This window comes from Helicoverpa zea, chromosome 3 (genome assembly GCF_022581195.2).
Source record: "Helicoverpa zea isolate HzStark_Cry1AcR chromosome 3, ilHelZeax1.1, whole genome shotgun sequence".
NCBI classification, from domain to species: Eukaryota; Metazoa; Arthropoda; class Insecta; order Lepidoptera; family Noctuidae; genus Helicoverpa; species Helicoverpa zea.
Window position 1 is genome coordinate 11330919 of NC_061454.1, and position 27709 is coordinate 11358627.

The 27709-nt window shown below is 36.9% G+C and overlaps 1 protein-coding gene across 1 annotated transcript in view; it reads left to right on the forward strand.

Annotated features, from left to right (window-relative positions):
* Window positions 1-27709, forward strand: part of LOC124645619 (myosin-VIIa) — a 53159-nt gene extending 25450 nt beyond the window's left edge. Inside the window, exons 2-14 of the mRNA XM_047185419.1 lie at window positions 4094-4142; window positions 12390-12650; window positions 13589-13867; window positions 15078-15362; window positions 15707-17302; window positions 17491-17718; window positions 21113-21352; window positions 22026-22190; window positions 22405-22689; window positions 22770-25238; window positions 25334-25533; window positions 25818-26085; window positions 26245-27709. Coding sequence (XP_047041375.1) covers window positions 4125-4142; window positions 12390-12650; window positions 13589-13867; window positions 15078-15362; window positions 15707-17302; window positions 17491-17718; window positions 21113-21352; window positions 22026-22190; window positions 22405-22689; window positions 22770-25238; window positions 25334-25533; window positions 25818-26085; window positions 26245-26451 — 6501 coding nt within the window. The 5' untranslated portion in view covers window positions 4094-4124 and the 3' untranslated portion in view covers window positions 26452-27709. The remainder of the gene's footprint in view (window positions 1-4093; window positions 4143-12389; window positions 12651-13588; window positions 13868-15077; window positions 15363-15706; window positions 17303-17490; window positions 17719-21112; window positions 21353-22025; window positions 22191-22404; window positions 22690-22769; window positions 25239-25333; window positions 25534-25817; window positions 26086-26244) is intronic.

Below are 27709 nucleotides of genomic sequence, written 5' to 3' on the forward strand. Positions count from 1 at the left end.
TTATAAATGAAAAGTATGATATACAAGCGTTGTAATAGCATGAACAGCGTGTAATTTTACTAACTTGACTCTCGAATAGTTTATATGTGTAAGTTTATACCTTGATATGTATTTTATATTTTATAATTGTCGTTTCATAGACATCCATCTGACACAGGTGTCAAAATCGCTCTGATTTGCCATTTTGGGCACTGCTTAGTCTGCAGTGCAGTTCAGTGTGGTAAGCTTTTTGTTCGGAACGTTCTATCTAGTACGTAGTACATATATATCGATGTTTTCGGCTGACTCATCAATGCTAAGTCAAGATGACTCCTTTATTGTTTCTGACAGTTGCTATTATTATATTTTCTTCGTATTGAATTGATTTTCGTGAACATTATTTTTGTGATTATTATGACATTCATTTTGATTTTCTATACTTCTGATGTTTTCATTCCGATGTTCTTATCAAGTTTTACCATGTCTAGGCATTAAAATTGCTCCATTTAAACTAATACCGTTGCGCGATTGTTGCGCGAGTGAATATGTTACAATAAATTCGCTGTAAGGAGGTTACAGCTAACAGTATTTCAATTTCAACATGGAGAAATCGTATTGTATCAGGAAATTGGGTATAAATCACCAGCTAACGCGTCAAACTATTGTTGCTCATAATTCTGTAAGTACTACATTTTATTTATTGCATTTCCAATACTGTTGAAAATTTAAAACTCACTTGATGCAATTTAATCGTATCAGTACTCATAAGACAACTAATACACCCTGTATTTAAAGTATGGTCTGACCATCAGCACCACGCAGCTATGGTAAGAACCACGAGGACGTTTGAAATTCAGGTGGCTGCAAAATTATCTGATCTGCAGAGTTTGTTTGGTTAAATGAGTCCAAGAAGTCCTAAGGGCATATGCACACCACGTTTTGGTTGTCGTTTGTATCGATACAGACGCGCCGGTGCCGCGCGTTTGCATCGCGTCTGCATTGCTACAGACGCGCGTCGACGGCGCGTTTTTATCCTGCAGAGCAGTTTGTTGTCCAAACGTGCGTTTGCATCGCTACACACGCGCGTTTGCATCGCGTCTGTATCGCTACACACGCGCGTCTGTATGTATACAGGTGTGCAAAGGTCTACAGGCTGCGTCTGTCTTGCGTGCGTATCGCGTCTGTATCGCTACAGACGCGCGTCGACGTCGCGTTTAAAAAACGTGGTGTGCATAGGCCCTAAGCAGTCTTGCAGTAGGTTTTAGATTTTCTACTATTTGAGATTGTACTTAAACCGTGCGTGCTGGTCCTGAAGTAGTTCCCACGGGGGGCAGGGTAAAACCTGGCAGAAGCTAGTAATTTAAGCACATAGTTAGCCAACCTAAGACCACTACATACTTATAATAAAAATAAAAACTAGAACTTATGGATACCCTTTAGTTCAATTCAAGCTTACTCATATCAGGACTGAAAACCTCTCCGTAAATAACAACGTGTGTTAACAACGTGGAGCACTAATAACTGAACAATGGATCACTTCACACCTGCGCGATTAGGGCTCGCACGTTTCTTAACTTTGAACTTTAAAAAAGGTAGCTTAGAAGATTCTGATAGTGCAAGTCTCAAAGAATGATTCACGAGTAATATAATAAGGGTTAATCGATGGAAAAGTAAAAAGTATGCCAAAAAATAAATAAAACTAACTGTTAAAAAAGTGTGTTTATCTTTACATAAGTATTTTATTTTTTTCTTAACTTATGAGGACTGACCCAATTAAATTTTATTTTATATGTTGGTTTGAGCATCTTAAATTGGAACATGGAAATTGTACCTAAATAAAAATAAAACCTTAGAACCATTATTGTCTTTGTTATCCATATGTCGTCTGAGGTAACCCTAGGTTAAATTCTAGGTTGAATCACCCAGGAGATGTGTGTCGCGCCCTTTTGATTCTGTTGTTCCACACCACTTAATTTGCAGGACTCTACATACATTGCAGTGCCCTGTGACGATGAACAAAAGCCTTTTTATGAATGCCAAGTAGGTTTGAAGGGTTCGTTTTAAACGTGTTAATTAGAAAATGCTTTGGTACCTTTATTTGATATGACCTCTTAAAGGTTTTGCAGCTGTTAGGTTTTTTCTTTCAGTCATTATTAATTTCTATACCTTAATACCTATTATTCAAAGGCTGCAATGAAATGAGGAAATATGACAAATTGTATTATATGCCTTTTCTTGGAATCGTTGAGTCCTGATTGTGAAGTGCCTTTGAGTTTTGAATAAGTGCCTAAAAACATAGGAATCCATTTCCTTCCTTGTGACTAAGAGTGAGGCATAATAAATAACTTATGTTTTATTTAACTTGCTTGCCTATCTTGATCTGATTGCTACATTAACATAACAATGGTTTTAGTGTTTGAATAAATTAAATTAGATTTAATCGTTCCATTTACAGAGTTAAATTAACCAATTTACTTGATCTAGATAGGTATCAGAGTTTCAGTAATTTTCATCAAAAGGTATCCTACCTACTTAGGTACTAGGTTTTTTGTTTATTTAACTCACTATTCCTTACGTAAATAAAGGGCTGCAATATGTATTCACAAAATTCAATATATCATACTACAATAAACCTCTACAAGGATACTTGCCTACGTACTCTAGTTTAAACCGGTCGAGTACAGCCCGTGTCAATGGGCCAATACCTGCATAGAACAATGCACTCAATAAGAGCATAACAACATCAACACCAAACAATAGACGATCATTTCGACAAAACAATTCGCATCTCGTCATTGACTTCTTGATAAGAGAACGCTTAAATGTAGCCAGCTTGTCAGCTTTATTTGCACTTCTAGCGTATTTTATTTTTTAAGGCGAGCATTAACAATGTATGCCAAACCAAAATCAGCTGTCAAATCTTCGATTTGACCAATATGCGGCAATTTGAAGACTGGTTACAAGGCTTATCTAAAATAACTGAAGATTTGCAAAGTACGGTTACTGTTGATTTTAATGGCCATAAAGTGAGCGGAAAAAAATGGTTCTATAGTCCTACACAAAAAGGACCAGCAAAAAACTTGAAGAATAAGACCAAGTTGACTTTGATTGCAGGGTTAGGTCCCTTTTGCAGTGTCTGTCTGTCTTTATTTTTTGCTAGTAATCCTGCCCCTGTTATTAAAACAAGTGCAGTCCGCGAAATTCTGCGATGTTGCTGTAATTACTTCTCCCTTGACATTTATAATTATTGTAGCTATGTATCTTCTTTTATGGGAGTCGGTTTTAATGTTACTGCATTATTTTTTCTGCTAATTATAAATACTTGACGGCTCCTGGCCCGGTGTTGGCTGTTTTAGCTTACCAAGATTAACCCCTGTTTATTATACCTTGAACCTTAGTATGCGTAAACTATTAATTTGATATCTACTAATTGGGAAACGGTGAGTACCTACTTTATACGAGAGGAATTTTAATCGACCTGCATCTTTAGGGAAACTGTGATGATCTTTGAGTCTTTAATTAAACTATTAATCATCATTAATATCAAGGATCTCCTCTTCATAATTAAATAAGATACATACAAAAAGAGTCTCTATATATAGCTGTGACTAATAAACTTCCTTGAAGTTGCAGCGTGGTCATCATGACGTAACTTCACGTGTTTTACGGGCAATAGGTATTGTTAGGTTTTTGACTAATCACTAAGCTATTTTTAGGTACCAGAAGACACGTTTTGACTAAATATTGACAGTAATTAACTTCCCTTCTCTTGTACGTCCTTGTTATGGAAGCAAAATTAATGTTTGTGTTTACGATCAGTTGTTGACTGTTAGGCTTCTAAACAATATTGTGTGTTTGTCAATACGGTTATCTAGCTATTAACAATAAAATATCAGTTACCTTTTACTAAGTAGTGAAAGAAAATTGGTTTAGATTTAAGAGAATAGGCTTAGATAAGATATTTTGATGAGGCAGAAAATCCTATCTTAACTACATCATCATCAGTCTTTTTACTGTCCCTCTTCAGGGCATAGGTCTCTTTTTATACTGAGTAGGATTGTTAGGAATGCTTTAAGTACTCGTGTGATAATGAATGTTTTATCATTTGTTTCAGATCGTGCCGGTGACCACATGCCGCCGACATCATGGTGATCGTTACCAGGGTAGGCATCACAAATGATTAAATTATTTAATAGGTACATAGAATTATATTTAGAATCACCTTCTGCCTAGCATTTTTTCAATTATGTGGTCAGCTTCCAGATAACTGGATGCAGTGTTCCGAAGGACCAAAAGTATTTGTGTTTTGTTTTGGCCCTCAAATCTAATAGCTAAAGAGAAAACACCATTCTTCGATAATACATGCAAGAGTAAATAAAAGCTCATCTCATCACTCTTTACACTTCTAACGCATCTGTTTTTCTAAAAGCTCAGAAACGGGACTTGAAGTATGATGTTCACTAAGTACGGTGTTTAAGTTCGAAATCTTTAGAAAGCCTGTCGAAGGTAGCTTCCAGTTTTGTCTTGTATACAATTATGGGATGCGAGTTAACCGGATGCTGCAATGATGTATGTAGAGATGTCGAGACTCCATCAATGCGTGGAGTCTACTTGGGAGTGGCATCTACTTGGGAGTGGCATCTACTTGGGAGTTCAAGGTTCAGTAATTGACACTTGACATGAATATTATGAATAGCTCGTTTTAATGATTTGTATTGTTGTGTGTATGATGTGTGTCTATGGTTTTTGTGATCGGTCCTTTTTGCCTTCCTGGGTATTTGAACTGCTTAAAAAGATTGATTTCAAATCCTTTTGATTTTAATTGTATAGAATTAGAATATAATTTTTGGATTGTTTTAAAATTATGTAAACTCTTTGATATTTATGGGAAACAAATTGTATAAGAGTAAATTCGATGCAGCAGACTCAGTGATTAAATCTCTGAATAAGTATTAAGCTGTTGGTCGAATGGCTATTTTTGATAGAATTGCAAATCATCATCATCATCATCATCATCATCAGCCTATCGGAGTCCACTGCTGGACATAGGCCTCTCCAAGTGCAAATAAAATCCATAAATTGGCAATTCCAATACACAAAAAGCTGATTAGCTGTCAAATCGTAAAATCTTTTTACTTATACAAAATTTAAAAAATGGTCTGTCGGCATTATGTACGGTGACGTAGAGCTACCTACTTGCGCCCAAAGCGGTACATTCTCACCGAGTTCCGATCAGTGCGTTTGGCAACACATTCCGTCAGCCCGCCACAGAATCCGAGGGCGTTCACCTTGCTGACCAATACATGCATACCCACTAAACACACATACACATACACAAATTGCACTCAAAATATAACACCTCTTTTTGGAAAATATTAACGTGAGAATTTCTACAAATCGATGCGTCAATTCTGGTCAACGAAGTCACTTTATTCATGGGTGTGACAACCATTCACAGATTTTAAAATTGATTGATAGTCGTCTGACGCTGTAGGTAGTAGGTAGGTAGCTACGAAAAGCTAATTTAAATTCTTTATAAATAAATTAGAAAGAACGCACAATTTTTATTCCGTTTTGCTTTAAGTTCCTGGTCACCTAAATTGCAAAAATTCGGCGTCATTAATACAGGTAAACTAGATTTTTCAGTACACAACATTGACATTTCGTAAAAGGAATGATTGAAATATTATACTAAAGGCTGGTTTTATATGTAGCGACTTTGGCGTGGTTTGGCCTTGGAGGACTTTTTCAACAATTCGGAACGATGTAGCAACGGAGAAAAGATGAGACGTCTGTGATTCTGTATCTATAAGATCGCGTTAATTGTTTAGTACAACCGGTTATATAGCGATTTATTTGCTTTAGCCGGTGCTTGGACTGAAACAATTTCTAAATCGCATGTAACCTGCCTATTTAATGGACAGTGAGCAGACATGGGTGAGGCCGGCCAGTCGACTACCAAAACGAGAGGGAGAGTGGACACAATGAATCGTAAAATGTCGCGAGTGGGAGCAAAACTAGGACCGACGGGTTTCAAAACCAACTCGCTTGATATCGATTCTAACAAATCTGCTTTTGTCTTAATAAATTTTCGAGAAATTGCATAAACGACCCTCTTACTAAAGCTTAGTCAATCCTTTGGTCCTTCCGTCATTAAACTTTTGATACGAACTGTATACCGAGCGATGGTTGTCTCATAAATATTTTTTTACAATCCAATCAATTTTAAATACTTGAAGTTTTGAAGACATTGTTAAAGTATGCAAGTAGATATAACAGTTATATCAATGACAACGCAATGACGGTGCACATAGTTTCAAACAAACTTGATTGTCAGCCTTCCTAGCAATAAGTATTATATTGGAAACAAGCGGTTTTATGCGTTCTCCAACTGCTGACGACAAACGGAATAAATATTTATTTTTAAAGGAAAATAGGAATATATGTCAGTTACCTGTATCTTGGCATCTCTAACTTTAACGAGTGATGATACGATATCATAATAATTCGTTCGGAAGTAGAAAAATCGGTTTAACACTTTTTTCATCAGGGAGAGTTCCTTACATTAAAGAAACTTACTTTTCAGTAGGCACCTGGATACCCGACTTTGTTCAGTCGACTCATGCCAAAGTTGAAACATATCCATAGCGTGCCTAATGTCTGAAATATTTGTTTTCGGATATTCACCTTTCAGCAGTGAGTGACTCAGCCTTGAGCATTGTATATTTGAACTTGATTCAGTTGGTCAATCCGTGGTTTATTTACCTAAAGTTAGATTATTTAAATTTTATACAACAATGTACTTACTTTTTAACCGACTTCCCAAAAAGGAGGAGGTTCTCAATTCGTCGGGATCTTTTTTTTTTATTTTTTATGTATGTTCACCGATTACTCAGAGACGCCTCGACCGATTTGCAAAATTTTTTTTTTGTTTGATAGGGTTTACCTCCCAGGTGGTCCCATAGTCACCAGGTCAGGATCTGATGATGGAAACCCTGAGAAATCGAGGGCAACTTTCGAAAATCGTAGGCATACGTAGGGTAAAAACTTGACACTAAGGCGCATGTCTGATAACACTATGCAATGGTGAAGGCTTGGAGCTGACCTGATGATGAAGACCAGAGAAGGTCGAGGGAACTTGAACAATGAATGTGTAAAAAACTACCTCGTGTTTGGGCTTATTTTGTTCGTATTGACGAGACCTTTGCAACAGTGAAGGTTTGAAGCTGACCTGATGATGGAGACCAGCGAAGGTCGAGGGAACTCGACAATTGAATATGTAAACTACCTCGTGCTTGGGCTTATATTGTTCGTATTGATGAGAACTTTCCACTGCGGATATGACATGCGGATAGTGACAACTATGCTTGTCACTGAAAAGCTAAAAATAAAAAACTTTTTACAAAAAAATAAAACCGACTCCCAAAAACACTGAAAAGCAAAAAAAAACTATTCTTAGGTGCATCGGCCTAGAAGTCGGTGGCGTTATAAACTTAGTTACATCCATTAGACACCGACTTCTAGGCCGATGCACCTAAGAATAGTTTTTTTTTGCTTTTCAGTGTTTTTGGGAGGCGGTTTTATTTTTTTGTAAAAAGTTTTCCAAAACAAGAATTAATCGATATCTACCTTAAGAATGAGCAAGAAAAGTTAGAAAACTGAAAAATTTACTGTTTAATGAAGAGAATTTAACAGAATCATATCATGGAAATGTAATGAAATTCATTTGTAAGACGACAAGTTTCCTTTATTGTCTGTTAAATATTAAACAGTTTAAACTTAACTTTCTTCTAACAAGCGAAGAGCATACATTATTTAGAAAGCAATTTAATAAACCGGTACAGAAAGTATTATAATAAGAACGCGGCTGTATTAACATTACCATTCGACAAACGCAGTTTTTTCGTGATTTTCTAATGATGTGTAAATTATTTGAAAAGTAGATGATCAATGTTTTTTGTCTAGAATAATACCGAAATAATGCCTAGTGCTTACACTAATGCCATTGTGAATAAATTTTGAATTTTCGAAAAAAAAAATCGATTTTATAGCTACACCTATGAATTAATATTATAATTAAAATGCAGATTTAAGTTAATTAATGATAATCGATACAAAAAAATATTTAAAAGGCCGATGCCCGATAATACAGTAAAAATAATAAAACAATATTTATGTAAAAAGAAGATGGATCAAAATTGCCCCACGTCCTATAACAATGTGACGTATCTCAAAAAAAAGATAAAAATGTTAAAAAAAATATGGCATACTCTCTAATTTATTTTTTTCACACCTTCATACGAAAAAACTGCTTTAAAAATTGTTCAGGCGCTGTTATGAAAACATCGTTCGTAGGACTATTTATGGACCATTTTATTAAATATGTTTTTTGTTTGATAGGGTATACCACACAGGTGGTCCCATAATCATCAGGTCAGGATCTGATGATGGAAACCCTGAGAAACCAAGGGCAACTTTTAAAAGTTGTAGGCATGCACAGGATAAAAACTTGACTATGAGGTGTATGTCTGGTAACACTATGCAACAATGAAGGTTTGGAGCTGACCTAATGATGGAGACGAAAAAAGGTCGAGGGAACTCAACAACTGAATATGTAAACTACCTTGTGTTAGGGCTTATATTATTTGTATTGAATAGACCTTTGCAACAATGAAGGTTTGGAGCTGACCTAATGATGGAGACCAAAGAAGGTCGAGGGAACTCGACAACTGAATATGTAAACTACTTCGTATTTGGTCTTTTATTATTCGTATTGATGAGAACTTTCTACAAATCCGGATAGTGACAACTATGCTTGTCACAGAAAAGCCAAAAAAAAAAAAAACTTTTTACAATAAAATAAAACCGACTCCCAAAAACACTTAAAAGCAAGATAAAACTATTCTTAGGTGCATCGGCCTAGAAGTCGTTGGGGACTTAGACACTGACTTCTAGGCCGATGCACCTAAGAATAGTATTTTTTTCGTTTTAGTAGAAGGTTCTCATCAATTCGAATAATATAAGCCCAAACACGAGGTAGTTTACCTACATATTCAGTTGTTGAGTTCCCTCGATCTTTTTTCGTCTCCATCATCAGGTCAGTTCCAAACCTTCACTGTTGCATAGTGTTACCAGACATACACCTCATAGTCAAGTTTTTATCCTGCGCATGCCTACAACTTTTAAAAGTTGCCCTGGGTTTCTCAGGGTTTCCATCATCAGATCCTGACCTGATGATTATGGGACCACCTTTAAAGCAGTTTTTTCGTATGTAGGTGTGAAAAAAATAAATTAGAGAGTATGCCATATTTTTTTTAACATTTTTATCTTTTTTTTGAGATACGTCACATTGTTATAGGACGTGAGGAAATTTTGTATGGATTGTGATCCGTCTTCTTTTATGCGCAAAGAAAGCCTATAGTGTGCACGCGCATCAAAGTTTAATTAATGTAGCCTTGCACTTGATTTAACACGAAAGTTTAATGCCTTCATTTCATGTATAATAACGCACTTTTCACTAATAAAACACTCTACAAAACCGTTTTTAATTTAAAGATCTTAATTTTTGTGATAACTATTAAAAAATACATTTATTTAGGTATCAATACATGAATTGGAAAACGCGATTTCATCCATAGAGTTTTGACACTTGCAAACTTTTTGGATTTAGCCTTGCCATGGCCTTGCCACACATTAACACATACTTAGTTATAATAATAAGCTACACGTCACTTTGAACTCAATAAACGAACTGTGATTGATAACTAGATAATAATAAACTAACCACTGACTGCCCCGAGAGAATCGCGGCCATTCAGTGATAAACTTATCGATCAACACTTCTTACGCGCGGTCAAGTGTGTGTCGAATTGAAACTTTTTGCTGTAGGACTCTTTGGTGTAACTTTGGTGATGTGTTACCATGGAAACCATATATTTTGAGGTAATGTACAGTCAAGTTGTAATTGTATTCATGTAGGCTTGTTATGAAATAAATGCCGGTTATAGAATAAGTGAGTAGCAAAAGTTATTATTAAATAGTACTTATGTAGGTAGATGCTATGGGTAGGTATGTAATTGTAGTAGATTTTATGATTCAGTCCACTCAGTCATGATCCATTCACTTGAATCATACTGTTTGCGCACCATTTTGTAATTATTGTCCTTTTATAGGCAAAGGCCTCTTTTCATGCATTTAACGGTGGAAAACATAGCGTGAAATATTTTCGTATTTCCGTAGATTTTTTCTTCTCTGCTTAGTTTGTTTTTAAAATCAAAACGTTCTATGTTATCACTCAGCTCTTTTTCGTGAACTTTAATTGACAACAGGTATTGAATTAATAAAATAAGCTAGTTTTATTCAGGAATATTTACAAAAAACAAACATTTTCAATTACATACAACGTTACCCACTTAGAACATTTAGATGTTTAAAAAAATAAAACGGAATAAAGAATCAACTAACCATGACTGATTCTAGAACAAAAACGGTACATTAAGACGGAGATAGCGCAAATATTATTTAACAGTTTTATCGTCGATGTTATAATAAAATTGTGGTTTAAAGAATGAGCATTAATTAAGATAGGCATCGGTAAGTATTGACGGCGCGGAATAGGGACGCGGCACACTTTCTATAAGTTTAAACTGACACATCAGACACAGCCATTGTTTTTATATTAGTTCCGGCTCCAGTGGATTACGAGTTTTATAATGTTACTTGTTTTTACCGAGTGATAGTTGTATGTTTGTTGTAGTGACGCTGTCCTACCTGTAACATTTTATGAGAAAAGTTCTTTCACGATTTCTCAAACGGAAAAAAATGTTCTATGATTCTAACTGGAACAAAAATTAAACCTCAACAAGGGGAAAATTATGTTTAATTCTACGAAGACTTGCTCCATTTCCCCCCTGGCCGCAGCACACTAAAAGATATTAAGACTAAAAATATCGTCAACTAGCTTCTGCCAGCGGTTTCACCCGCATCCCGTGGGAACTACTTCCCGTAAATACCGGGATAAAAAGTAGCCTATAGCCTTCCTCGATAAATGGGCTATCTAACACTGAAAGAAATTTTCAAATCGGACCAGTAGTTTCTGAGATTAGCGCGTTCAAACAAACAAACAAACTCTTCAGCTTTATAGTATTAGTATAGATGTGAAGCGTTCAAGATACGGGTCCAAGATACGACCCTAATATCTTCTTTTAGATACCGGATTAATTTAAGCCCTTTTTGGATAACGTCTTAAAGAGTTCCGTGACGCTGAATAAATTAAGACATCGATAGGTACTAGGACGGTAATGATAAATTATAGTAGTCAGGCATACTTAATATTTATATGACTATGGATTAAATCCCGTTTATGTGTGGTCTTTCTTCTGATGCAACTGGACTACATAGAAAGCAGTATTACGAAAGCTGCCCAGTGACATCAAAGACAACTAATGGACGCTCTCTAAATCTACTTTTTCAGAACAAAAAACGTGTTTGGACTTGTAGATACCATTAAGGCGCGTACGCACGTACGAACACGAACATAGCGAACACAAACACCAGACCCGAACATTTGGTTCGTACGTATGGACGGCATATTCGAACACGAACGCAAACATAGTTCGAGTCGAGTTCGCGAACAACAGTCGTGAACTCTATCTTAGTAGCCATGACGGCGCCGTTGTAAGTAGTCGATTGTGAAGTAGCGGAGAATTTTTTGATGTTCGCAGTTTTGTTGCGTAACATTTATTAAAGCTCTTCGAACACCGTCCATACAGAACACACTACAAGGATCGCCGCGAACATGTTTGACGAACAGAGTGTTCGATGTTCGATAGTGGTACGCACGTGCGAACCAAGTTGTTGCATATCATGTAACGCAACAAATTTGTTCGTACGTGCGTACGCGGCTTTAGGTATTGTAAAAAAAAAAGTTGTTGAACGGGTTGTCTGTCTATCTATGGACCAAACTAGGTACATTTGTCGAACATGATTGCTCACCCGAAATGGAGAGTAGTCATAAACCTGATATTTGCTAACTAGTTAGATTAATCTGTTTTCTGAGAAAGGTTGCGTCGATGGCATCAGACAATACGCAATCTATACATAACAAGCGACCAAACTGGATGTAGGAGATCCTTTTTGATAACTGATAGGTTAAATATCAGTAAATTCTGCTAGCTATTAATAAAGTAACAACTTTGTCCAACAACGTCGACTTTAATTGTATAATGAACTGACGCTCTTGAAGGAATTGCCCAATCATATACAAAGCAAAGCGAGGATCCGTTACCAAAATTTCCAGCTTCCGTTTCATTGTTCACCTTTTTTACAATAATTTCCTATTACATAGTTTCCCTTTACAAATAAAAACAGTGATTTATATTCTAATACATGTTTTTTTTTCTCATTTCCAGGGCGATTACATATGGATCGAGCCGGTGTCGGGTCGGGAGTTCGACGTCGCGATCGGCGCCAGAGTGCTCGCAGCCGAGGGGCGTCGCATACGCGTTCGCGACGACGACGGTCACGAACAATGGTTGCCGCCGGAGCGACGCATCAAGGCGATGCACGCCACCTCCGTGCATGGCGTCGAGGACATGATCTCACTCGGCGACTTGCACGAAGCTGGCATATTGAGGAATCTGCTTATAAGATATAATGAGAATCTCATTTATGTAAGTATTGTCTAGTCACTCCAGTTTCAACTGCCTGCCATCATGCCTTTGCGATTGCCCTACACATTATACTTTTCTTGCATCATCGAAATATACATTTCTATTGGATAAGGAATGTGACTGAATCAATTTTACCTAAAAACAAAAGGATATACCTAGAAATAACAAAATATTTGTGTTCTTGGTACTTACTCGAAAACATTGATCCAAATCGTTTCCACAGTCTAGTCGTGGAGCTATTAGTTAATGTTCAAATGTATAAATATAAAAACTTTCACATTTCTAATATTAGAACTGGTTCGGAAGAAATTCCGCTTTTTTATGTGACAACTTTTTAGTGGTTTACCTTGACAAAGTGGTTTGTTTAAGTTTTTTAAATTATAACTATCTATGGACATATTGAAATCGGTAGCCCTAACTACCGATTTATATGCTTGGAATCTACTTAGCTCAAATCCGAATATTCTAAACATTTAAATTGAATTGTGTAGCTAAATTCTTATTGAAACTCAATCCTTTTTAACCAAAAAAAGTCTGTTTTTTAGTTTACATGTTATTCTTATGGATGTCCATTTTTATTGATTTGACTACGTAAACCAAATCCGGTTACACAAGAATAAATAGTTACAGTATGAAAATAAGCAAAATAGAGAGAGGCATGTCAATTTTGCAATAAAAATGAAATAAATCTTGTCTTAATTTGACCTCTGATGTGAAATTAAAAATGCCTTTAAGAGAAATCAAAAACGCCTGTGATTTTTAATGACAACAGAAATCTAGATTCCAAATTAGATATCAGTATTTGCAAATACTGATATGCATTTCTCTTTGATTTCTTCTTATCACAACATACCGCAATAAATAGTTGTTCAAAATCAATTCAAGCGACATCAGATGTCTTTTAAACTGTTTTTAATCTAAAATACCTTAAATTTCAGACATACACCGGCTCCATATTAGTAGCTGTAAACCCGTACCAAATACTGCCGATCTACACGGCAGACCAGATCAAATTGTACAAGGAGAGGAAGATAGGCGAGCTGCCCCCTCACATCTTCGCGATCGGGGACAATGCGTACGCGCATATGCGTCGGTATAAACAAGACCAGTGTATTGTGATCAGTGGGGAGTCGGGGGCAGGGAAGACGGAATCTACGAAGCTGATCTTGCAGTACTTAGCTGCTATAAGTGGGAAGCATTCGTGGATTGAACAACAGGTTGGTTTGTTTATGGAAAAATAAGTAAGAGGATAAGTCAGGAGACAAAAAACATACGGATTGAGAACCTCCACCTTTTTGGGAAGTCGTTGAAGAAGAATCCGTTAATTAAGAAGTCCTTGCTGCGAGCAAAAAAGCAAATCTTTCGAGAAGTTCAGATTTAATGTTCTTGATAGAAATAGTCTACTTTTTTTGTTTATTTAAATAACTCGTAAATATTTATCACACTCAGTATTTATTTAGTCATTTCTTTTGCAAAATTTTATTGGATGTTAAAATAAAAGAAAATGCCGTAAATGTCAAATACACAATGATTTATTTATTTTAAAATATCATTATAAATGAGGACATTAAACTAATTAATGTTATTAGGTATGTTTGATACAAACTTGTGTTTTTTCGTGTTTTACTAAACTAGATTAAAATCTACAATCAGAACACATTTTTTGGTTGTAATTAATTAAGATTAGATATCAAAATATGTCTTGAAGAATTAAAGAATGGGATCTCTTTTGTGATCCGACATGATTAAGTATTATCACCAGATTACCTCAGAAGTTAATATAAATATTACGTAATGGAGGTACAAAGGGCATACCATAAGAATTTTGGATTTACCAAAAATAACAATAGCCATTTAGTCACTAGACTGCATAATACTGTTATAGTTCGGCCATTCAGAGAATGCGTTCCTGACACGTCGCGATTGAACTGACGACGTAACTTTGCAATGGCGTTGCAGTTACGATAAAAATATTTTTGCTGGTTGTTTACCGTTTTAACAATTGAGGAGCATTAAAACAACATTATTATATCAATAATCAATGAATGTAGTTACGTCGTCAGTTCAATCGCGACGTGTCAGGAACGCATTCTCTGAATGGCCGAACTATAGCTCATAGAGTCGCTTTTAGGTAAACACACAAGATTTTTTAACTTATGATCCAATCGTCTAAACAATTATCAACATGACATCTAAAGAGGCTCTCGTTAGACGGTTGGATCAAGTACTTGATACAGAAAGCAGTACCACTTGACTCGGCTCGCATAGTCAGGGGGTCACTCTCTATGGAGCCCTGGACGCCGGTACTTTGGACTTTGAACCATGTTCCCGATGTCGGTGGGACACTATTTTTAATTGTTTATTTTTAGAATTAATTTAAAGTTAAATAAATGTATAAAAAAAAAAACATTAACATTTTTTTTCCAGATTCTAGAAGCTAATCCCATCCTCGAGGCTTTTGGTAACGCGAAGACTGTTAGAAACGACAACTCTTCGCGTTTCGGCAAATACATCGACATTCACTTCAACAACAGTGGAGTCATTGAAGGCGCCAAGATTGAGCAGTATCTTCTAGAAAAATCCAGAATAGTGTCCCAGGGAGCAGAGGAAAGGAACTACCATGTGTTCTACTGCTTACTCGCAGGGTTGTCCAAAGAAGAGAAAAAGAAGTTAGAACTAACTGAACCTTCTGAATACAGATATTTGTCTGGGGTGAGTTTTTGCTGTCACAATATAATCGATTAGTTTTTTTTAAACAGATGACGATCATAAAGACGTCATTGTGTATAAGTAGATTGTTTTTTAGTTTAAACAAAAACTAGAAGAATGTTTGATATTTTTAACTGTACCGGTTTTAATCGCCATCGTTATAATGAGTCATAATTAAGTTGGGCTTTCAAACTAATGATATGAAAAACTACACGTGATGATAGAAGATTGTTGTATCTTAGATAAGAATTTTATATTAATAGATAATAATGTTGTCATACAATGATGAGATGTAATTTGGCGCTATGATTTTAACAAATAGGATTTAATGGTAATGTCTTTTTCAGGGAGGAAGTTTAACTTGCGAAGGTCGTGACGACGCCGCCGAATTTGCTGATATACGGTCAGCCATGAAAGTTCTGTTGTTCACTGAGCCAGAAATATGGGAAATATTGAAACTGTTGGCTGCCGTCTTACACACTGGTAACATTAAATACGAGGCGACAGTCGTGGACAACTTAGATGCTACTGAAATTATAGAACAAGCTAATGTTAGGAGAGTGGCGACCTTGCTTGGAGTGCCGATGCAGTCGCTCATTGACGCACTGACCAGAAAGACCCTGTTCGCTCACGGAGAAACCGTCATATCGACCCTCAGCAAAACACAATCCGTCGACATTAGAGATGCCTTCGTCAAAGGAATTTATGGACGGTTGTTCGTCACCATCGTTAAGAAGATCAACGCTGCGATCTATAGACCAAAGTCGACCATGCGAACAGCTATTGGTGTCCTAGATATATTCGGTTTCGAGAACTTCGATCAAAACAGTTTCGAACAATTCTGTATTAACTTTGCTAATGAGAACTTGCAGCAATTCTTCGTTAGGCATATATTCAAATTGGAACAAGAAGAATATAATCATGAAGGAATTAATTGGCAGCATATCGAATTCGTGGACAACCAAGATGCCTTAGATTTGATTGCATTGAAACAACTGAACATTATGGCTTTAATTGACGAAGAGTCGAAGTTTCCAAAGGGCACTGACCAAACGATGTTAGCCAAGCTACACAAGACCCACGGTCTACACAGAAACTACCTCAAGCCAAAGTCAGATATAAACACCAGTTTTGGGCTCAACCACTTTGCTGGAATAGTATTTTACGATACACGAGGTTTCTTAGAGAAAAACCGTGACACGTTTAGTGCTGATTTATTGCAACTAATTCATATATCGACGAACAAATTCCTGCAGCACATCTTCCAAGATGATATTGCGATGGGATCCGAGACAAGGAAAAGAACTCCAACTCTTTCAACTCAATTCAAGAAGTCTCTCGACTTATTGATGCGAACATTAGGAACATGCCAGCCGTTCTTCATTAGGTGTATAAAACCAAATGAATTTAAGAAACCAATGATGTTTGACCGTGGTCTTTGCTGCAGGCAGCTCAGGTACTCTGGTATGATGGAGACTATCAGAATCAGGAGAGCTGGGTATCCCATCCGACACAGTTTCAAAGAATTCGTCGAGAGATATCGATTCTTAATTTCTGGTGTCCCCCCTGCACACAAGACTGACTGTCGTTCGGCAACTGCAAAGATCTGTGCGACAGTCCTTGGCAAGTCTGACTACCAGTTGGGTCACACAAAAGTCTTTCTGAAGGATGCTCACGACTTATTCTTAGAACAGGAAAGAGATCGTGTACTAACTCGGAAGATATTAATTCTACAAAGGTCTATTAGAGGATGGGTGTACCGCAGACGGTTCTTGAAGATGCGAGCGGCCGCCATTTTGATCCAACGTCACTGGCGAGGCAAGTTGCAGAGGATTCGTTACAATAAGATGAAGGTTGGGTACGCGAGACTGCAAGCATTGATACGCGCACGAGTGCTGGCTCATCGGTTCAGACATCTTCGTGGACACATTGTGGCTTTACAGGTAAGTTAACTGCATAACTTTCATACAGGTACTCATTTTTGAGGTTGAGAGCTAAACTGACTAGTCGCTATAGTACCTACATTTAGAATTTACAGTACTAACTGACAGGACTTTGACTTTAATTATTTTTTTACCAAGGGAAATAATAGCTTCGATCCTTTTTAATTAAAACAACTACCTTTCACCAGGCGGCAGCCCGAGGCTACCTCGTCCGTCGTTCGTACGGGCACAAGATGTGGGCTATCGTAAAGATCCAGTCCCACGCGCGTCGGCTGCTGTGCATGCGGCGCTACCGGCGCCTGCGCGGCGAGGCGCGCGCGCACTCGGAGGCGCTGCGCCTGCGCCGCCAGGAGGAGCAGCGCCTGCAGCACCAGGGCAACACGCGCGCTAAGGAGATCGCTGAGCATAACTATCGGGTAAGCTGAATACGTAAACAAATGGAAAATGTTAAAATACCGTTCAATGTTACAATTCGTTCGATATAGGTTCGACCAAAGAGGTTCAGCTTGAAATACTAAGCTGTACCTACCTAATCCAAAAAGATTAGTTAAAACCCGAAGAGATTATTTCCTCAGGTTGAAATCGCTATCTTCTGTCTCGAGCCTCTTGATCTTCTTCATTAATTCAAGAGCAGTCTAGTAATACATAGGCAATAAAAGCTAAAATACTAAAATTATATCCAAAAACAGAGTAGGAAATTGTACACTAGGTAAATACCCGAAGAAACTGACTCAATTTAATTAACGTTAACATTATCGCATAGTTCAAGTACAATGTTAGATTTAAACATTTTTATCGGTTAAAGTTTTTACATTTACTGTTTGTTGTCTGACAGCGGTATAATTAAAAGGGAAAATTAATAATAAACTTGGTAATGTTTTATTCATTTTAAGCGATGTTTTATCCGATCAGATTAACTATTAATATTGTTTTGTTCGCTTTTATGCAATTTCACAATTGAAAAGTCTTGTTAAATCATAAAAAATATTATCAAGATCATTGTTAGTTTGAATCTAAGTTCTGATTTAAATAAAAAAAGATAATCTGATTATGATTATAGTAATCAATCTGATTATAATCTGATTTGATAAATATCATAAAACATCATAGTTTATTTACAACGTCAAGTAAAGCTTTCATTTTTTTTATTAGGTACTGAATAAATATGTAGCTTTGCCGATAATAAGTACGTACTTAATGGAAAGCTTCGATATCTTTGGATTATCCCAAAAAGATATTCAAGCATTGTGGATGAAATATTATTGAATGTTACCTACATTTTAGAGCTTTTGGATTAGGCCCAATAACTATTAAATCATTTCAATCATCAATAGGCATGATGACAAATTTTTAAATTCCTTTGTATGATGTAGGTATACGTCTATTTTATATGAAAAATTATTAATTTTAAGAAAATGCGAAGTTTTTTTTATCAAATAATTGCATTTTTCTCTGTCCACTTTGAATCCGGCGCGAAAACGCGTGTCAGTGTCATGTCGTCACTTGTGACGTCACGACTGAAATTACAAGACGCAAGTAAACAACGCTCGTGCAATAATTAAGTTTTTTGTGTTATTAAATATGAATTCGAAAGGGCATAGGTGTTGTGGGGTCCCCCAGTGTAAGAACACATCCAAAACAACTCCGGATAAGTTATTTGTGTACGTTCCTCACAATAAAAAAATACGAAACAAGTGGCTTAAACTTGCAAGGCGAGATTCAAAAGCAATATTGCCCAGGGTACAACTTTATTTTTGTGAAGATCGCCTTGATGTAAGTTATTACATAGTTCTCTAGATTCTAGCATAGTTTATAATGTAAATAACTATTTCGAGGTTAGGTTTCATCTCTCATTGTTTTTTAATTAAACTAGTATACTTACATGGAAGTTTTAACATTTCTAAATTCAGCTGAACAAAAATCTTTATTTGATGCCAAAAACTTTCCCAGCATTATGATATCAATTCTAGACAAATTAGCGCTGTTTGCCTTGATAAATCCGGGCTCCATAACTCGTGTTATAAACAATTAATTAATTAAAAACAAAGATCGCAGTGGAAGTTCACAATAACGAAATGTGACGTTCGCGCGCTTTCGCGCGAGTTGTTTTGAGAAATGACGTCACGAGCTCTGATTGGTGTTCAAGATATCATGGCGGATTGCCTTATTTCGTAATTTTATTTTATAAAAATACATATTGATCACATTTTTAATAAAGAAAACAATGCGCGTTTTATATTCCAAGCTTCAAATTTAATTTAATAAATATATTATTTTAATGATTTTTGATTACTGTCATCATGCCTATTATCTTGATATTATTTTATATTTAATTATCTCTGTTTATCTTGAAGTTACAAGACCTAATAGTGGGGAAATTCTAGAAAAATATATAATTTAGTCTATGCGCCTACTCGATAACAGTTACATAAATAGTTATCAGTTCTGATCAAATGATAGTTAAATTAACCAAACAATAAATCAAAGTAGAAAAGCCGCCATTGTGTAATCTCCATAGATAATCAATTCTATGATAGATATCTAAACTTTTTATGAATTCATTTTGATTTAGACACCGATTTCATTTGGATGCCGCATACCTAGAAAAAAGTTTTTTTTTTTTATAAAAATAGTGTATGTGAAAGTGGTTCGATGGTTTTATATAGTGACAGTTTTAAAGTATTTTTTAAGTAAACAATGACGAATTGTGAATATAATCAAAGAATTAAAGAAATATGTTTGAATCCCCTTCTGTATATGCCACTTAAAATAGAGGAGTGCCAGCCTTACACTGCCCTCTGGTATATTCTACGTTACCGGGTGAGTTATTTGTATAAAATAAATAAGAAAGAGCGATTAATTCTTAATTATGTTTTTAATCAAAATTATTTCATTGTGATATTTTTGCTACGCGCTGCGCTACGGCGTAGCATTAATAGGCCGTCAGAATGTTGCCTGTTTTTTAGAGATACTCAAGTACTAGCTACATTTAATTAAACCTATTTAATATTTTTACCTAAAGCCTATCTTTCAAGGGTAAAGTTTCGTAATAAATTATATGGACTCCAAATTATACTTTGTCTACAAAAAATGAAATACAAAAGAAATAATAGACCGGTGTAAGCCGGTGTACATATTTGCGGTTTTGCAAAATAATCAACTTTACAAAGTAAACAAAATTCCAAACAACTAATTACCGAAATCAATGAGCTGCTACAAATTATGCTATATTAATGTCGGCGCAAGTTTTGCGTAATTGAGTAATAACGTCCAATCAATCAAGCGTAGGCCTTGCGCAAACGCAGCCGTACCGAGCTCGGTAACCCAGGTTAACGTAACCCGCAACCCGTACCTGTAATATGAAGTAATGTGGAGTAATCGTTTATCGTATACAGACGTGTGTTCGCGTCCACTGCTTGCACCATAATGATGAACCTGTGGTTTGAGAAGTTTTGTCACAATGTCGTATTTGATTTCAATTATATTGACATGAAGCGTGTGGACAGTTTCATTGTAAGTGTATTTGTTATTGGTGTTTAATCTCACGAAGGTAGATATGTTACTCGGAAGTAGGGACAGTGCAACTATTATGTTAATAGAGATAAGACTGTGGTAATTTATCGTCTTCGTGGAATTTAGCTTCTTGTTGAGAAATAAACTATTAATGAAGTCATTACAAAAATAAATCATAATTTCATAATACTAAAAGGTGCACACAACAAACGGCAATGTACAGAAAACCGATAATATTGAAGAAAAAACATACATAATGAAAGGCGCTTGTTCATAATATGACTTTTATTTTCACAGGAGCGCATGTACGAATTGGAAAGGCGTGAAGCAGAACTGGCCCTGGAAGAGAAGAAGCAGCTAGAAGCCAAGAGGACGTTACTCCAGGAGGCGGCGAGGAAACAGGACGAGCCTGTAGATGATAGCAAGCTCGTGGAAGCCATGTTCGACTTCCTACCTGACTCCAGCAGTGAAGCCCCTGCGCCCAAAGATACGTCTGTCTTCAGCGATCTGCCACAGCCTAGAGCTGATCAGCAGGAGGTAATTTGATCTTAAAATTAGAAATAATTAGTACAACAATTCCAAAAATAGCACCATCGCTTCTATTTATCTAAGCAGAAGGGGTGTAAGTAAGTTGCAAGTTAACATACCGTACTGGAACTTCTGAAAACAAATGTAAATGCTAGAAGTTGTAAAGTGATACAACGAACTTAACACTGAAATTATAAAACCTTGTTTTAATCAGAATTTGGAAAATTACATCATCAGTCATCAAAATGATACTGTATTACTCAACGTGCAAATACAGTATATAGGTAATAGCGCACAACCTTATCAGCCGGCATTCCAATTATAAAAAGGCAATTAATTAAGATATTCAAATTCCCCGTCATTGCATTGCTATTCAATCTCCGATCTCTATCATATCGATGCATATCTCAAAGTTCACATAAACCCCGGTCTTTTGTTTTTTATCAATATTGATGCTATCTAGTATTGACATACTTTGAAACGCATTCAAACAGTCAAAAATATCGCATCGCAATCGAATCACAGCTACCTATCGCCTTCATATTCATTATCATCGTCTGCATTGAAATTAGTCAGTATTTTTTTTGGTCTTTCATCGTAAGTTTGTGCTTTGAATGAACAGACCAGTTTATTAAATAAAAAGTACCTACAAGTTTTATAGTCATCATTTACCTACCTTCAGATGGTAACACCAATGCAAACCACATCAGAAGATGAAGAGGACTTGTCAGAGTTCAAGTTCCAGAAATTCGCAGCGACGTACTTCCAAGGGAATGTCACTCACCAGTACTCCAGGAAGCCATTGAAACATCCACTCCTGCCTCTTCACACGCAAGGAGACCAGTTGGTAAGGAGGAATTATTTCATTAACTTTATTACTTAATAGTATGTTGTGCAACTACCATAAAACTACCAGTTCTTTTTAAAAATTATGACGACATTTTAGATAAAAATCAATAACGAAATTGAATTCTTCTACAATCAGTCCAATCTATTCAAACTTTCACTGATTGCAATAAGTTTAATTCAATTTACGAAATTAATTTCTGAACGCATTCCAGGCTGCTCAAGCACTATGGATCACAATACTCCGTTTTACTGGAGATCTGCCAGAGCCAAGGTACCACACAATGGATCGGGACAATACGTCAGTCATGTCCAAAGTCACAGCTACCCTTGGCAGGAACTTCATCAGGTCCAAGGAGTTCCAGGAGGCTCAGATGATGGGAGTTGACCCTGATGCGTATCTGAACAAACAGAAACCAAGATCCATTAGACATAAGCTTGTGTCTTTAACACTTAAGAGGAAGAACAAGCTTGGAGAAGATGTGAGGAGAAAATTGCAGGTTAGTTATTTTATTTTCACCAATTGAATGAAGTATTTTATTATGAAGTAATTTTATAATAATGATGTTCTTACTTCCAGGATGAGGAGTACACAGCAGACAGCTATCAGTCATGGCTAGAATCTCGCCCAACTTCAAATCTAGAAAAATTGCATTTCATTATTGGGCACGGTATTCTACGTGCTGAGTTAAGAGACGAAATATATTGTCAGATCTGTAAACAACTGACAAATAATCCATCAAAGTCCTCTCATGCCAGAGGTTGGATTTTACTTTCGTTATGTGTTGGATGCTTTGCTCCTAGCGAAAAGTTCGTCAACTACCTGCGGGCTTTCATCAGAGAGGGCCCGCCTGGATATGCACCGTACTGTGAAGACCGTTTGAAGCGCACATTTAATAACGGCACCAGGAACCAACCTCCCTCATGGTTAGAACTTCAAGCAACAAAGTCCAAAAAGCCTATAATGTTACCAATAACATTCATGGATGGTAACACAAAGACGTTGTTAGCGGACTCTGCAACAACTGCGAGAGAACTATGCAATCAGTTATCCGATAAAATTGGTCTGAGAGACCAATTCGGTTTCTCTCTATATATTGCTCTGTTCGATAAAGTTAGTTCCCTCGGTAGTGGTGGCGATCATGTAATGGATGCTATATCACAATGTGAACAGTACGCTAAAGAGCAAGGTGCTCAAGAAAGAAATGCACCATGGAGACTTTTCTTCAGAAAAGAAATATTCGCTCCATGGCATGATCCTACAGAGGACCAAGTAGCCACGAATCTGATTTATCAGCAAGTGGTCAGAGGAGTTAAATTCGGTGAATACAGGTGTGATAAAGAAGAAGACTTAGCTATGATAGCCGCTCAACAGTATTACATCGAATACGGTCAAGACATGAACACTGAAAGACTGTATACATTACTGCCAAATTACATACCGGACTATTGTCTAACCGGTGTCGAGAAAGCGGTTGATCGGTGGGGTGCTCTAGTGGTGCAAGCATACAAAAAGAGTTATTATGTAAAAGAAAAAGTTCCTGCTTATAGAGTCAAAGAAGACGTCGTAAGTTATGCAAAGTTCAAGTGGCCACTGTTATTCTCTAGATTCTACGAAGCTTACAGAAACTCTGGGCCAAACCTTCCTAAAAATGATGTAATAATAGCAGTGAATTGGACCGGTGTGTATGTTGTGGATGATCAAGAACAAGTGTTATTGGAATTGTCATTCCCTGAAATTACAACTGTTGCCAGTCAGAAAACTAACAAAGTGTTTACTCAAACCTTCAGTCTGTCGACGGTTCGGGGTGAGGAGTTTACATTCCAAAGTCCGAACGCTGAAGACATTCGGGACCTAGTGGTATATTTCCTTGAAGGTCTGAAGAAACGATCCAAATTTGTTATAGCATTACAAGATTACAAGGCCCCGGGAGAGGGCTCTAGTTTCTTAACATTCAACAAAGGAGATCTGATAATTTTAGAAGAAGACAGCACCGGGGAATCTGTTTTGAACAATGGTTGGTGTATCGGTCGTTGTGAAAGGACGATGGAAAGAGGTGATTTCCCCGCGGAGACCGTCTACGTATTACCAGCGCTGACGAAACCGCCTCCGGACATATTAACTTTGTTCTGTCAAGAAGGTGCATCACATGGCCGCCGAGCACCAACCGCCACATATAATGGAACAGAGATTAAAGACAAACCTCATACATTGCTAGAGTACGCTATGGATCATTTCCGGTTGCCACCGAAACGCACTGTATCCAAGGCACTTACACTTTCCACTGCAAAGAGGGGAGGATCTGAAGAACTTTGGCGGCACTCTAGAGAGCCGATAAAACAGCCTCTGTTGAAGAAACTGCAAGCAAAAGAAGAATTAGCTGAAGAAGCTTGTTTCGCATTCACCGCCATTCTCAAATACATGAGCGACCTGCCTTCGAAGCGTCCTCGTATTGGTAATGAGTACACAGACCACATCTTCGACGGTCCACTGAAACACGAGATCTTGCGGGACGAGATATATTGCCAAATAATGAAACAGCTGACTGACAACCGAAACAGAATGTCAGAAGAAAGAGGCTGGGAGCTAATGTGGTTAGCCACGGGTTTGTTTGCATGTAGTCAAGGGTTGCTTAGAGAATTAACACTGTTTCTGAGGACTAGGAGATATCCAATAGCTCAAGACTCACTCCAAAGACTTCAAAAGACTTTAAGGAATGGCCAAAGGAAATATCCTCCACATCAGGTAGAGGTGGAAGCCATTCAGCATAAGACTACTCAGATATTCCATAAGGTTTACTTCCCTGATGATACAGATGAAGCATTTGAAGTGGACTCGTCTACTAGAGCAAAAGACTTCTGTCAAAACATAGCACAGAGATTGAATCTGAGATCTAGTGAAGGGTTTAGTTTATTCGTTAAGATAGCTGATAAGGTGATATCGGTTCCTGAGGGCGACTTCTTCTTTGACTTCGTACGACACCTCACGGACTGGATCAAGAAGGCGCGGCCGACGCGTGACGGCATCACTCCACAATTTACATACCAGGTAATACAGGACCTCATTTCGTAAAACTAAAATTGTTGTATATGACCAATTTCTTTCTATGTTTAGCTTTACCATAATTTTTTCTCACAACGCAGGTGTTCTTCATGAAGAAGCTATGGACGAACACAGTGCCGGGTAAGGACCGCGCGGCGGACGTGATCTTCCACTTCCACCAGGAGTTGCCGAAGCTGCTGCGCGGGTACCACCGCTGCGGCCGCGACGAGGCCGCGCGCCTCGCTGCGCTGGCGTACCGAGCGCGCTTCGGAGATAATAAGCAGGAGTTGCAGGCGATACCGTGAGTTCATCATTGATAATGAGATTTTTTATAAACAAAGTAATTCATGTATGCTTTGGCAAACCTGCTGAATGATGCTGCTGATGACCAAACTGTTGGATATTCTTGCAATTTTTGCACATGACGTTATTCATTCGATATAACCTTCTTCAAATAACTGCATTCAATTATTTAACGTCTTTGTAAATAAGCAGAACTTGATTGTACAATTTTTCAAGATTTTTTTGTCTCGTCAACTGTATACATAAACCATTAAATAAATAAATAACATTATAATTATCCAGGCAAATGCTCCGCGAGCTGATCCCAGCAGATCTGATAAAGCTGCAAAGTTCTGCCGACTGGAAGCGAGCGATCGTTGCCTCATACAACACGGACGCCGGCATGACGCCCGAAGACGCCAAGATCACCTTCCTGAAGGTCATCTACCGCTGGCCCACGTTCGGTTCCGCCTTCTTCGAGGTTAAGCAGACCACAGAACCAAATTATCCTGAGCTCTTGCTGATTGCTATCAATAAACATGGAGTTAGCTTGATACATCCGCAGTCTAAGGTGAGAATTTGGTTTCAAACTGATTAGTGATTATCTTCAAATTTTTTCTTCTTTTTCTTTAACTTCACCTTTGTTGGGAGTCCTTTACCACTGTGGTAGAAGTGATTCTTCAAGAAAAATAAAAGTTAGTCATAAAATGCATTTTTTTCCATGTTTCAGGATATCTTAGTAACGCACCCATTCACAAGGATATCGAACTGGTCATCTGGCAACACGTACTTCCACATGACGATAGGCAATCTTGTGCGGGGGTCCAAGCTGCTGTGCGAGACCTCCTTGGGATACAAAATGGACGACCTGCTGACGTCATACATCTCCCTTATGCTCACTAACATGAACAAGCAGCGCTCCGTCCGCGTCAAGTAAGGAGGTCCCACACCTTATCGTAGTCAAACATTCCGAATATAGACACAATTATTTTTATCCGCTTACCGTTAAGTTCGCACGCTTCCTAGCGGTTAGTATATTTAACTTAACATAATGTAGCATTTACATGCAGTCAAAACGAATGCTTATTTTCAATGTTATGGCATACAGTGTGCTCAGTATATCGAGGCAGATAATGGTGCTGGTTGCAAAATTGAAAAAAAAAAATAAGGTTTGTTCCTTGGTGCCTGTCAAAATATACTGAGCTCACTGTATCAATCACAAGATTCACAAAAGTGAGTCGTATCATTGTAGATAAAATTATGCACAATTAATGAGGTCACGTTACTTCTCTTTTCGAAACAAAATCAACTGTAGATCAATGTATCCGTCCATACATTAAGATTGATATGTATCTAGATATAAAACGATGTTACTGGTAATCCAAATCCATACTATAGATGTTAAGTACAACGACCTAATTTTAGGTATTTGTTCTAAAATGTACTCTCCATGGAAATGGCTAACTGAAATACGTATCTAAATGTAGAATTAAGTAAAAAATAATATTTATATTTAATACAATTTTCATTTTAATCCAAATTGGAAAATATTCTCTCATATTTATTTGAATTTAACAATTAATTAATTATCAAAAAGATCTGTTACAACTTATTTAAGGTGTTCGGCAACAATAACTTGGTGTGAAAATTATGTACTTACTTACATTTGCAAATTAATGCCTTATTACGTGCCTAGCTTCTAGCGCTATTTGCAGGAAAAGAATGTTATATTCACAGCTCAGAAATTAGATTAAGAAATGTCTATATTACCGACATAAAAGACAATAATTAACAATGCTTCGATTATTTTCAAAGCACTTGGCATTTGTAATATTGTTGGAATTATATCAATAACCATAATAAAAAACGAATAAAACTCAAAATTAAAGTCGATAAACTAAACTATCGATAATTTGAAATATCGATATATTCCCAGCAATTTACAAATGTCGCATTGAATTTAGATGTTTATATATTTATAAAATTAACCGTTTAGCATAACATCTATATAAAATACATAGGTAACATCAATGTATTTATTTAATAGGTAAAGGAATTATTCTAAGTATTGTGTTGATTTGATTGTCAAGTTTCATGCCATGAGTCCGGTGACAATTCAACTGTTTGTTTTATTAATATCGCTTTAAAGTTAAAAGTTGCATTTGTGAGTGGTTGTAAACATGAGTCACAATGAT